The following is a 14,914-nucleotide window of genomic DNA, read 5'->3' as shown; positions in this document are numbered from 1 at the left end:
CTGTAAAATACAAACAAAACTAAAATTATGTTGAACATGAGGTAATCTTTCTGTGGTGATTAAAGAAACATTCATGATCTCTTATAATGCTCCAGTACTGGCATTATGAAATGTACATTTTGGTTAAAAATAACAAATGACTTACGGTTACTTAGATGTTGAGAAAATTTATGCTGACCATATACTTCCCTACAAGAATATCCAGTGTAAAAATAAAATCAAGGAAGAAACTTTTCCAGACCCATTTTATGTGACTATATGAAAGTGAACCATATTATATGCAATATACTTATTAAAATTTAATTTTTATAAAACTATAACAAATTTACTTTTCAAAATTTCTGACTTATTAGCAAAACATTGTTTTTAAGATGCAAACTTTGTCACACCACTCAAAAGCAGCAAAACTATATGCAGTCGGTGACCACAGGATGGCCACGGGGTTTGAAAATTAATCTGGGGAACGTAATTTAGTGGTTACCAGAGGGTAAGGGGGTTGGGGGGTGGGAGATGAGGGTAAGGGGGATCAAATATATGGTGATGGAAGGAGAACTGACTCTGGGTGGTGAACACACAATGTAATTTATAGATGATGTGATACAGAATTGCACACCTGAAATCTATGTAATTTTACTAACAATTGTCACCCCAATAAATTAAAAAAAAAACAAAAAACTATATGCACAGTAAACCAAACTTCATTAATTTTGGAAATCTGAATACAAAGTATGACTCACACATCACAGACACTTAAAATATTTGTTATATAAATTAGCCAATGAATGACTACTGATCTAACAAATATAGTTTTTTTGGAAAAGAATTATGATGATGATTTGAAAATCATAACATTTTTAGCCTGGAACCACATATTTTGTAGTAAGAAGTCTATACTCTCCTTTTCTAAAATTAATACTCTTTGAAATAATCAATTTCCATAATATCCTTTTCCAATTTTTAACCTGTTTCTAAAAGAAACAAAAATAAATAACTATACTAATCATTCTAGGTAAGACACGAAATAGAGTATGTTAGCCTAATTAAAAGATTTCATGACAAGTTATTTACTTTTATAGGATCAGTCCAAGAAGTTCAAATTATACATCTTACTGTTCATGCTTTAATTTCGTGAGTAAATAAAACCAAGCCAACGTGTCTTTAGATGATAATATGAGAAAATATTAGTTTGCATAACAAAGTAGGCCAAGTCCAGCTTACACTAGCAGTTCACGGTGTGTCAAAATGGTACAGATGCCACCAACTAGTCCCATGTACAGACATGCCACTAATACTTTGCACTTGGAACAGTCAAAGAATCACGGTATATTAAATTTCTATGTGCACTGTTATTAAATGCTTGGTATATACATATTTAACAAAAGTTGAAGACGAATGTGACATGGTCAGCCCAAAGAATCAAAATGAATTGTAAAAAATTCTTTTTCTAAAGTGCTTAAGGCAATTCCTTCATTTCTTTATCCAGTTTACTAAAACTGGTTTGGGCTTCAACTGCTAAAAGAGAAATGCAATACTAAATGCATGTTTTTATAAAACATATTTTTTTTTAGATCTGTGATACCTCCATTACTGTCAATCTCTCATGCATTTCTTTTACAGAAAGCAATCATGTTTGACCTGTTAAAACAAAGAGTGAATAAACCAAGAAAGAATGTTTGAAAGGGTATACCAACTTACACAATGTATTAAATTGAGTAAAAGAGCTCAACATTTTTAAATTTAAATATCAATGAGAATGTTATACATATGATCAAGTTAATAGTTACCTTAACTTGAGACTATTTAAAGAGGCACTACAGTTGATTATTTTCTAGTTTGAAAAGGAAGGTTGCAAACTTTCTCCAGTTTAACTTAATGCAAATAAAATAAGTAAACTAAAAGCCCACACATTTTGCTCTTTATTCTTAGAGACCTTTAAGAAGTACAGTAACAGGAAAACCTCAGATTATTATTTTGAATAACAGTATTCCTCTCAATGACTTTTCCAAATGAATACTAGAAAATGTTACTATGAATATTAGAAAATAGATTTTTTTCAAAATCTATTTGAAAAGATTTCAAATGGTGGCATGAGCAGAGGAAATAATCATATACACTCCACCAGACCCTGATTAGTATTTCCTTTTCCCCATGCTCCTGCAATAGAAGGCCCTCACTGGTATAGTGTAGCATAATGGTCTCTGGTTTAAATATCAGTGGACACTGCATGGGACATGGAGCATGAAGCAAGAAGAGCATGCTTACAAGAAGAAGGCACTGAATTAAAGAGAAGACACGATTATATAAGACATAATAGTGAAAAGTTTTATACAAGAATTTCTGGCTTTTTCTGTGTCATTTTTCTGAAATATACATGTACAACCGTTCACATAAAGCAGCTCCTCCACTAAATTACTGCTTTCAGGTTTGACTGTATGAAAGAATTATAACTTCCTGCTTCCTTAGGTCCTGGAATAAACCTGCTGTGGGGAATAGAACATCCAAAAATTTATTTCATAATCTCCAGGATGAACAAAAAACAAAATTATATCTGGAGAATCAAAGGAGTATCTATTGACATATTTCATTCTCTAAACTCCCTTACAGTCTTTAAAATTACCAATATGTCATCAATGGTGCAATTATGACTGTCCTCTGGGAAAATAATATCCAGTTCAAATAAAATTCCTCATTTAGATTTGTTTTAAAATGAATAAAACATCCTATCAGTAAACAGTAAACTTGAAGAAAGAATGGGCTATTCCTATTCCACAGGCCCTTCTGTAGAAAGCAACTCCAATGTAAGCAGCATCAGTTATTTCTTAGAAGGTTTTCATAGCACAATATACTTAAAATGAAAATGAAAGTAAGTCAAAATGAGAAAGTAAAAGTTTCAAAAATTAAGGAATATACAAATTTAGACCTCTTAAAAACAGTCAAAGAATTCTTAAATACCACTAATTACAACTTTCAGTTTGGTGCAAAGGACTGTGGTACAAATTTTAATCAACTTTTAAAAAATAGATATGTTCTCAATAACCATGGGTTTTACTCTTTGTTAACACATTTTTTCAAACTTTGGTAAAGATTCTATGTTGAGATTTTTGGAAGAATTAGACCCCTTTAGAAAGCAAATGAATGTAGCAAAAGGATTGAGAGAGAACCTCTAATTACGACTAAAAAACTCATGTGCCAAATAAATCAGAGATATGTATACATTTTTTAAAACAATTGTTTAAGCCATTCTCTGTCATATCAAAAAGCAGATATAAATGACTTCAGTAACAAGTAGTTTTAGGCATCTCCCTTTATAGCCTTATCCTTCTTAGATAAAACTTGAGTAGGGTAGGTTTTCCTACCTCCTATATAACTTCAATAAACTTTCATTCCTACTAGAAATGGTAAAAATCAGTATAAGTATTATCAGTTATTACCAAATTCAAGTGGGAATTTTACCAAAGATAACTATTAAAAGTAATATTAAACTAGACAACAAAATCAGAAAATATAAAGCTTTTAAAAATATTACCCATCATCCAAAATGATGGAATGAAAAGAAGTCTAATTAAACAGAGCAACATATAAAGAATATCACTTTGCCAGTGTTAGTGCAGCAAGCGAAAAACTGAAATTTGGGTGATTTTAAGCTATCATGTCTAGAAACTCTTCTTATCCACTCTCTATTTTGAGTTATAACCACAAGAGAAATACCACAATATTTGGAAAAGAGAACATGACATACAATCTAGTCAATACAACAAAAGAGGATAAATTAGCAAAACTCAACTTACTTATAAAGGGGGAAAAATAAACCATTGTAAGAAAACCTGTCTAGCATCCCCAACCAATTATTTCAATTTTTAGAAAACCTCAGAGAACTGTTTATTTTTAAAGCTTCTGTGTAAGAACTAAATAATAGGTAGTGATAAGGGGGTGGGGGAAGGAAGTATAGAAGAAAGAAGATTTAAATTTTTTTTCTTCAGGCCCCAGGGCTACTGTATGTAACTGAACATTAGAAAAGCCAAAGTAACCCAAGAAAAACAAAAGTGAGTTTCTATGTAATTATTTAAACACTGATTTGTCTCCCATTTGCTCTTTAAAATACCAGTTTCTTGCTTGATATCTGCTTGCTTCTATGCTATTGCACAGTAGATTCCTGTGAATACTTTGTAGTAGAAGCTTAATGCTAAGAGATTCCAGGCCTTAAAGCAGAACGTAGCAAATCTCATTTCCACCACTCCTAAGTTTCTGTGACTAAGGCCACCCAATCAAAAGGTGGAGGTGGATAAACATATTCTAAGTGGGCGTTACTGAGTAACAATGTTTAGGCTGCTAGCTGAACCAGTCATTCCATTTTCATTTTTCTGAAGTGTTCTCACAGCACTTGGAACCTGCATACCAGTACTCAAAGAAAGTCCACCACACCAAACCTAAGAAAAGACAAAAACAAAGCTTCAGTCAGATTTCCAATCAATTAGAACTTAAGTGAGACTTAAATTTCCATTTCAAAGGCATAATGCCACATATGTGAACATCAGCAAGTTCCAAACTGATAACCTTCATATTTGAACTGAGGGGAAAGGCTAACTCAAGCGTCCTTTAGAACCACAGAGACTCCAAAGGGAGTCTTTGGTAGGAGAGCCCACTGGAGCTGCACACAAGAGAACTGGTGGCTGCAGAAATTTAGAGACTAATTGCATTAATCTAGGCAAAAGACATTGGCTATCATCACTGTGCTAACCTTCACAACCAAGAGAAGTGCACAAAGAGCCAACTTACTTATCCCACTTAGTGCTGTAGATATTGAAGAGGTATGGCCTGAGACTATAGGAATGAAACACACTTTCGTTAACAGTAAAATCCAATAGTTTCTTCCCTAACAGTAAGAACTCTTAATTCTTAAAGGACTTCTGAGAAAAATGCAAATGGCAATATCCAGATACACTTGCCATATTCTTTAATTACCATAAATGTGAACGAGTTTATGAAAGATAAAACTGTTTTGCTTGTGAACAGAGCACAGCTATCCTCCAATAAAGTGAACAAAAACTGACCTGGAACAGTCAAGAGAATTAAAATATGAAAATATGGATCATTTAAATTGTCATCAACTTTCATGTATGTAACAGACACAAGCTTAAGGCAAGAGAGATTCTAGAAATTAAGTATTGCCACCTTCAATTATATCCTAAAGTGTTCAAGATTTACTAAGTAACTACAGTATTGTACCAAAGAATCTAACTTGTGAAATTTGTAACTATATACTTAACATTCTAAATTTTAAAAACTAGCAGGTTCAGTAATGATAACTCTGAAAATACAAAATTAACTCTGATTTTAAAACTACGATATTACTTTTTTATGGAAATTATTTAAGCAATTTACAAAAATATTTACTCAAAATATCTAGCACAACAGTGTAAGGGCAAATCAATAAATGGTACTGAAACAACTGGACATACATATGAGAGAAAAACAGATCTCAAACCATACCCGTTACTATCATATATGAAAAATTAACTCTAAATGGATCATAGACCTAAATGTAAAACCTAAAACCATAAAAACTTTCAAGAAAAAAAACAAACAAAGAATATCTTTGGGACCCTGAGTTGAGCAAAGCAGGATCCATCAAAGCAAAAAAAATCGATAAACTGAACTTCATAAAGAAAAACTTCTCTTCAAAATGTTCAGAAAATGATAAAAACCACACACTAGGAGAAGATACTGTGTTTGCAAAATATTTATCTGATAAAGGACTCATATCCACAATACATAAGGAAATCTTAAAAACTCACTAATAAGGAAACAAGTAACCCAGTTAAAAACTGAGCAAAAGACTTGAACAGATACTTCACCAATGAAATTACAAATGGCAAATAAGCATATGAAAAGATGCTCAACATCGTTTGTTCTTAGGAAAATGGAAATTAAAATCACAATAAACTACCATTACACACCTACTAAAATAGCTTAACAAAAACAAAATATGTGACATTATCAAATAATGGCACGGATCTGGTAAACTCTCATATATTACTTGTAGGAATACAAAAGTGGTACAGCCACTTTGGAAAACATTTTGGTAGCTTCTTATAAAGTTAAAGATACACTTTCAATGTGATCTAGCAACCTCACTATTTAACCAAAAGAAATGAAAACAAATATTCACACAAAAACCCACGTGAAAATGTTTACAGTGCCTTTACTTGGCAAAACTGGAAAGAACCCAGTTTTTGGCAATTCTGGTGAATGATGAATAACGTGTGATACATACATATACGAACACCACTAAGCAATGAAAAAATGGGTCAACTGACAAACACAACAACACAGATGAATTTCAAATGTATTAGGCTACAGAATCAACAGTCTACATACCATACAATTCCTTTTCTATACTATTCTGGAAAAACCAAAACTATAGGGTCTAAAAACTGCTTAGTGACTGCCAGGGCTGGGTGTGATATTAATAGATGTTCACTACAAAGAAGCATGAAGGAATTTTCTTAGATGATGGAAATGTTCTATGTCTTGATTATGGCGGTGGTTATACAACTGTATACATTTGTCAAATACCACAGAACTGTACACTACTATAAATCATACCTCAGTAAGTCTGACTTTAAAAAAGAAAATTAATCTTGTACACAAAAATTTTAACATTTACTTAGTCAATACAAGCAAGCCTTCAATGAAGAAGAAACCCAATTTTAATTAGTTTAAAAATGAATTTCCTAAAGCATCTTATGACATTTAATAAAGTAACTATAATTTCATTACTTGGAATGAAAAAGCAATGAATAAACTCACTACATATCTACCTGACATACTGTGTTTCCCCGAAAATAAGACCTAGCCACACAATCAGCTCTAAAGCGTCTTTTGGAGCAAAAATTAATATAGGACTCAGTCTTATTTTACTATAATATAAGACTGGATCTTTAACATAACATAATATAACATAATATAATATAATATAATACCGGGTCTTATATTAATTTTTGCTCCGAAAGACGCATTAGAGGTGATAGCCCAGCTAGGTCTTATTTTTGGGGAAACACGGTATACTGCTGGTGGTACATTGGTATAACCAATGACTCTGGAAAACTGCGACAGTTAATTACACACACACCATATGATCTAGCAATCCCAATCCTACTTCTATACCCAATAAATACATACACACCACACACACACACACACACACACACACACACACACACACACCCACCAAAAGACATGAACGAGAATATTCATAGCGGTTCTATTTATAAATGTTCCCCAAAGGAAAGCCACCCAAGTACCAACTAAATTAGAATGGATAAATTATAACAGACTCATATAATGGACAACTATGAGAATGAGTGATTTACCACCACATAGAACATGGATAAATCTCATAACCATAATGTTAAGCCAAAAAGAAACTGTCTGATTCCATTTATACAAAATTTAAGAAGGCAAATTTCAGTTTACAGTATTAAAACTCAAGATAGTCCCCATATGGAGGGGGCGAGGAGCACCTGGGAATGGGCACAAGGGGGCTGGCAAGGTTCGGGGAACGTTCTGCTTCTTGATTTGGAGGCTGGTTACAAACACCAGTGCAAGTCCCATGTAGACTCATCAAACTGCCTGCTTATAACGTGTGTACTTTTATGTATTATTATTTACTTCAATAAAATATACCGAAAATAAACAGACAATTGCAGATTGGGGAGAGGTGGACTGGTGAAAAGGAGAGGAATACGAAGAAAAAAATAAGATAGTCCGTTTTCCTATACAGCACAGGTCATTTGCCAAACCAAACAAAACATAAATTAGGTACTAACCATGAAACCAGGTAATACTGGCTGAGTAAATTTTGTCTTAAAGGAATACAACAACTGTTTTGAGTTTGCATCATAGAAAGAAAGTTGACCTAAAGAGAAGGAAAAAAAGCCTGGTTTATTATACAAAATACTATAACATCTACTTAAGTCTAACATATAATCATGCATAAAACTAGTAATTAAGTGCATATTTTGACATTAATTTTTTTTTTTGTTACAAACTACAATGACTGGACTTAGTAATTCTCAATTGAAAATCATCAGAAAATGTGCTTAAGAAAAAGCCCAAATCCAGTTTTCTTTCCCTGGTTTTCGATCTCCACAGTGCTTCCATAATCTGGCAGAATTCTACTTAGTCAACTAGAAACTATTTATTTTGTCATTATTTAACAAATGGTTTCCTTAGTCCACTAAAAACCAAGACTATTTCTTCCTCATTTTTACTATAACCAGTCTCTCTACCCAAACCCCATCACCATTTAAGGGTCATTCTATGAAACCTTGTCTTCTAACTACCTGAAGCCATACTCACACTGCAGCCTCTGAAATCATAGTATAGTTATCACTGCTTCAGCTTTGTTAATTTAAAAAATCCTCTCATTCTGTCTTTTCAACATGATCATGCAACTAACATAACTCTTTCTGACCACCTAACTGTCCAACCTGATGACCCATTTACAACTGTTATCACTTCTTGAAATTCTTCTCTCATGACTATTCTCTTGGATTGTATCATAACCCTGAGGACATCCTCTCTTTTTCTCCTATTCTAAACGTAGATGCTCGTCCGAGCTCTTTTCTCTCTGCAATACTCCCTTAATAAATCAGCTGCCAGCAGAGGGGAAAAAATACACAAAACTAACATTTATCCTACTATTAAAAGCACTGGCTGCTTTACCTCAAAATATTAAGCACTCTACATATGGTCACAATGTTAGTAAACAGCAGAGCAGTAATACTGAATTGTTCTGTGCAATCTTCAGCAGCCACTCTGTGATGCTGTCTGTAATATTTAGCTTCAGCTCTACTTCTCCTCTGAGTTTAGCACTGCATTTCCAAATATTTGCCAGACATGCCACATCGTCCTCTTGGCACCTCATTTTTCCCCAGGACTCCCTCTGTTTCCTATCCTATTGGTGACGCTGTTGTCCTCTGTATCACACTGGCTAGAACCTCAGAGTCATTGTCAACTCTTTGTCTCTTCCTCCAATCCATATTTAGTTATCAAATCTTATGAATTCTATTTTCTCACCACCCAATCTATTCTTCTTTATTCCCCACTGCTCATGCCCTTGTTACTACTGGTCACTCAACAAATACTTAAGGGCTTGTATGTAAAACGTACTTTCCTGGCAATAAGGATATACTACTTAAGAAAATAGACATGGTCCTGCCTACATTGCTTAAAGACTGCTTCCTGAAAATTCTTACCTTATCCACATTTGCAACCATTTAACCATTTACTCTAGTATTTCTAAAACTAGAGTATCATCATATGACTAGTTTTCTAAAATGTGCATAAGGCCCCTCTCTCAACTACTAAAAAAGAGAGTAGCCTATTATTCTTCTTCAAGGCCCTCAAAATCGGATCCCATCCTACATTACAACTACCTCTTATACCCTGTGCTCTAGGCTAACAATTATACTTCTCACTACTATCTCTAAGGAACCACAAAGTATGGGAAAGGAGACAGAAGATGATAAGCAAATGCTATCTTGGTAGTTGAAAAAGCAAAAAAAATATGTGTGCCAATAAATTTACCATTTATCTTGAGGAAAATTATTTATCTGATTCAAAGTGATTAAGTAAAAAAGAATGCAACAAAACAAAACTGACAAGTCATCACTAAAAATAAATCAAGCCAACATGCACTTTTTTCCTTTTTTGTTTGAGTAACTAGGGTGATAGCTCATGAATTAGTTACACAATGCTGCTTAAAATGGAAAAAATTGGGTTTATTAGCTTAAAAGTGTCGACTTAGAAGCATCTAGGGAATGACTTTTGCTCCTTAGCTCAATCATACATCATCTTCAAAATTTTTATAAATATGTAATGACAGTAGAGAAGATACTTATCAAATACCTAATTCAAAAAGCTTAAAGAAATTTTACAAAGGATAAATAAATATCAAGTTGATTTTTAGATGATTTTAACAGGAGGCAAAGCTTGGCCAAATCTATTAAGATGAAATTTAAAGACAAATACAATACTCATTTGAGTAACAACAAAAAACAACCCTAAATTGACTAATATAAGAGGAAAAAACAATGTGACAGAACTCCATGACAAAAGACCTAGTGGATTAGGTGGCTACAAACTCATTATAGGTGCCATTAAGTCACAGAGCTAGAAAATGTGCCGCCAAATCACTGTCCTATGACGGTCAGAAGTTGTGCATCCTACTTTGAGAAACAATCTTTAAGAAATATATTGGCATAATATACAACCATAGGAGATTGTAAGGGGTTGAAAAATTAAATATGATGAACAACTAATGGTACAGAAAATGTATAGTCTGGAAAAAGGGCAAGATAAACAGTATTAGTAGTTTTTAAGCGAATAAGGATTATCATGTAAATGTGATTTAGGAAACATAATTCTGTGTTTCTTCAGGTGACAAAATTTAAGAGCAACAGTCTCAGAATTTATTGGGAGGCAAAGTGAGTCAATTAAAGAAAAACTTTCTAACCAAGTGCTATTCAACAATGAAACAGGCTGCCTTCTAAGACAAGAAACTTGGCATAAAAAACTTCTTCAAGCACAGAGGAAACTACCTGCAGAGATAATGTAAAAAGGGTTTTATATTATTATATAAGGCAGATGGAGTGAGTATTTATTTCTAAGGTCTATTCCAACTAGAAAATTCTGACTCCATCATGCTTTCCAGGTAATAAAACAAGGTAAGAAAAAATTAAAACGGACAAAAGAAGTTTAATGCTTTAAGGCTAAAATTAGCAAAATCTTTCTTTCAAATTCATTTAGTACATTATAGATGAGTGCTTTTGTAGGGCTGCAAGCAGACACTGCATATCCTTCCAGTCAACTCTGGAGCTGAAATTATGTTTGAGATCAAATCCTAGGAGGTCAAAACACCCCCGTATCCACAATACTAATGGAAATTCTGTATAGATGATTACCAGTGAAAAGTACTGAAACACAAGCAACTATGACGAAATGACTTATGAGAAAATCAGTAAACTTACCCCCATCAAAATCACAAAATACACCTATTCTCTCAGGAACAGTAACATCCAAGGCTTTGACTTTATTGTTATGCTTTGCTGCAAATGTGTTTTGTAGCCAGTTGTTGACATGGATACACCAACTAGTATTTGTCTTTCCTAATTGGTCAAATTTCCCCAAAGTCTTGTATGCTACTCCCACACTGTAGGATTTACAATCCTTCTGGGCCTTGACCTCCCAATAATGCTGTCCGCTTTCAATAGCAGTGTCTCCTACAAAAGATCAGAAAAGTAAATTTGACTCTTACCTCTTCCTTATAGATTTTTTAACCTATCGCTTGTCCCATAAAATGGCACAAAAAATTCGATTTAGGATATTAACACACTTGACACTAATTGTAGAGTATCTGCTAAAACTTTGCTTGCATATTACTAATTTTTCTGCGTATAAAAGGCTTCAGAACTTTCCCTACTTACTACGCCTTCAAGATTTCTACATATAAGTGGAACGGTATGTAAAATGAAGTAGTTTTAAACATATCAATAACAAGACAATCTGAAAACCTGCCAAAGTAATTAGGTTTCAAGAGGGAGAAACTTCGGCAGATTCATTCAGTACACAGACACTCACTCCAGCTCTGAGTGAGTGGGAAGTCCCCCAGTGTGACTGGGACACCTTTAACAGGAGATGATGAAGAACTACTAAGTTTACCCTACCCAGCACTGTGTATGATTCCCCAGTAAAACGATCTCTGCTGCCTCTTACTGCTGGTGGCCTGGAACCTACAGATGTCCGTTTGGGAGATGGTGTACCACTTCTATATAAACAGGAACAAAAAGAAAAACAAACATTCTATGTTGTAAATGTTTCATAAACTAAAATTATAAATCACAAAAGAAATCTTTGAAAAGATTTTCTAATTATGTTGCACAAATAACACCATTTAATTTTATCTGAATTATTATTACACGGAGTTGTCAATAATAAACACTCAAGCGTAGTAAGTCATCAGCACAAAGCAGGTTGCAAACACTAATATCATGCAGACTGAGCAAGGCTTATACAAAGAACACATAGTTGAAATAAACAACATCAAAATCAGACAAGATACAAAGGGAAAAAAGAACTCAACACAGATAGTGGATTATAGCTTATATTTTTCAGTTAAATTTAAATAGAAGCAAAGGCAAAAATAGGCTTATTATAATCAAAACTTAGTAACTTTTTTTTGCGAGCAGTAGGTATTTCTGTTCTGGATCTTTTCTTCTTAAAAAGAGAAACACCAATTTCCCAAATCCATGCACAAGATAGTGTCATTATTACAAAGCATTTCTCTTACTGAAATGGACATGATCCAACTTGATTTCCCCTTATATCAAATTATGTGACATGGTAGACTGGACAGTATTAGGTCTTTCACTAACTCTCAAAAACTCAAATTAAATCCCAAAGATGTTTAAAAATTAATATTTCAATTATACTGAATCACTGCATTTAAAAAACAAAAAATTTATAACTTACCAGTAGTAAAGAAATAAAAGGAAAGCATGGAGAAAAGAAAAACAGACATAACTACTGAGAGTGGCAGTTTAAATTTCAGAGAAAAACTGAATAAGGAGAACTCTTCCACTGCAGCATTTTAGACTTCCGACCCTAAGTACATTTTTGCAAGAAGTACAGCAGCTATTATTGTCTTATGCCAAACACAATACCCTTCTTCCCACCTCTTTAACGACGACTTGGCCTCTTAAGTCTCCGAATTAAGGCTTTTTGTTACCTCTCCTCCGGATTGCTTTACCAGCTTCCAAATGATCTCTTTGCTATCCAGTGCATCTTGTTCACTGTTTATGAGATAAACTTAACTCTGATTCTCTTACTTTAAAAATTTCAAGTATTTCCTTACTGCTTACAAACGACTCAGCTTGACATTTCAGGTTCTTCTTGATTTGGTCCCAACCTGATTTTCTAGCCTTTTCACCCCTAGCTAAATGTAGCAGCTAAAGTGTTCTTTAAACTCAGACAATCTGCTTCAGTGCCTTTCCTCTGTTGCTGCCATTGATGAAGTTCTTCCAGATCCTACCAGGCTAAAGAACTTCTGAGGAGTCCAACTCCAGGCCAAAATCCTACAGGTGCTCTTTCAGGACCAACCACAGGCAATTATAAAGGCCTTACTGGCAGGCCTGGGGGCGGGGGCTACCTTCCCCACACCAGACTTGGTGTACAGCCAGTTCACTGCAGTTTCTGCAGGGAGTTGCAATCCCTGGCCTTAGTCCATGCTCATATGCACATCTGCATTCCTAGCTTAGGCACCTCTATTCAGAGATCCCCTTACAGGAGACAGGCCTTCAGCTGAGAGCCTTTTTAGCAGCCTCTGAGGAGACCTCCATAAAGGGGGCTAGGGTGGAGGGTGGAGTATGAAGACGCTTTTCTCCACTCTGTCTCAATACTTTTGTATTCCTAACCTTTCCTCCTCCCGTATCTTCTTGGCCTCAGGTCCATAAAACAACAGGAAGGACCTTTTACTTCGGGCTTCCTCAGCAGTCAGAATACATCTGCCATCTGCAACCTTCTGTGATTTACCTGGCCCTGACCTCATTCTGCCGGGAAAAATGAAATATGGGGAGAGCTAGCACCCTTTCCTTTGTGGCCTCTTGCTTATACTATCATAGTGAATGAAAGTTTGTTACTTTCAGTTTGGCTCATTGCCCTCACTGACCACTTCAACACTTGGCAGCTCCGGACCTCGTTCTTCCTCTAAACTCCTTTATCCACACTTACCATTACACATAATCTCTACACCTTGTGTTATTATTATTTGTATATAAATATGTACCTCTCATCTACGTAAGTTAGGGCAAATTTCTTGAAGGCAAGGGCAGTCTTTATCTCTATCTATCCCACAACATTCATCTGACATCCTACAGTGAGCAAATATTTATGGAAAGAATAAACGTACATAATTGTCCAGAAGTAGCCTATATAGAAAATACCCTCAAAAGGAGGGAAGAGAGAAAGAAATAATATGATCTGAAATGCTAAATACAAGCAGTTTAAAAATCTCCAACTGATGAAATGAAACTTCATACATTTTATTCTATTAAATCCAGGAGCATGTTACAATATATATAATACACTAACTATAAAGTCGCTTTCAACAATGAGCAAATAAACTAGAAAAAAGAGGAAGATAATTTTGGAAAGAGAACACATTCTGGTTACTGAAAGAGATACGTGGTATCTTAACATTATTATTTGTGCATTTGAATTGAATCACCTTTCTGGCACTGTCCTAATAATTTTAGTAAGGACCTTTATTTTTTTATTCTGATGCTTTCAAAACTGCATGATCATTATAAAATACAGAACTCCTCAAACCTGGCTCGTATGAAATACAAATAAAAACAAAGCTGCAACGTTAGATATACTGAATATAGCACAACAACAAAGATGCCAGTTATAAGTAAATGCAGGAAAAAGTCAGACAAGGGAAAATAATTCAAGAAAGACTTTAAGCAGAGTTTACTGTTTTATCATATACAATATAATCTAAATACTATGCAGCACACTATAATGCTGTAAATTCAAAACATAAGCTATCAATACAGACAATCTACACAGAGCAATATTTTAGCTTATGAAGGTTTCTGCTTATTGGTTAAAGAACAAAATATTAAAGTTATTCAGCCAAGCTAGATATACTAAGTCCTAGAGCTAGACAGACACAGATCATCACCTTGTATGTCTCTTCAGTGAAGTAACATGGACACTGTCAGATAAAAATAGGCAACTGTTAAACAAGAGACTGCTTTATAACTTAAATTTAACAGCTTATAATAAAATTAGATCAAAAGCCTGCTGTTAAAAAAGTAAGAAGCCCCAAACTTTGAGACTATCTAAATAA

The 14,914-nt window shown here is 34.2% G+C and overlaps 1 protein-coding gene across 1 annotated transcript in view; it reads right to left on the bottom strand.

Annotated features, from left to right (window-relative positions):
* Window positions 1–590: 590 nt before the first annotated feature.
* Window positions 591–14,914, bottom strand: part of FSD1L (fibronectin type III and SPRY domain containing 1 like) — a 63,888-nt gene continuing 49,564 nt past the window's right edge. Inside the window, exons 10-14 of the mRNA XM_033123739.1 lie at window positions 14,747–14,779; window positions 11,730–11,830; window positions 11,034–11,285; window positions 7,830–7,918; window positions 591–4,427 (exon numbers count right to left, since the gene is read on the bottom strand). Coding sequence (XP_032979630.1) covers window positions 4,305–4,427; window positions 7,830–7,918; window positions 11,034–11,285; window positions 11,730–11,830; window positions 14,747–14,779 — 598 coding nt within the window. The 3' untranslated portion in view covers window positions 591–4,304. The remainder of the gene's footprint in view (window positions 4,428–7,829; window positions 7,919–11,033; window positions 11,286–11,729; window positions 11,831–14,746; window positions 14,780–14,914) is intronic.

This window comes from Rhinolophus ferrumequinum, chromosome 12 (genome assembly GCF_004115265.2).
Source record: "Rhinolophus ferrumequinum isolate MPI-CBG mRhiFer1 chromosome 12, mRhiFer1_v1.p, whole genome shotgun sequence".
NCBI classification, from domain to species: Eukaryota; Metazoa; Chordata; class Mammalia; order Chiroptera; family Rhinolophidae; genus Rhinolophus; species Rhinolophus ferrumequinum.
Note: the sequence above shows the minus strand (reverse complement) of the source record. Positions and strands in the feature narration are given on the sequence as shown.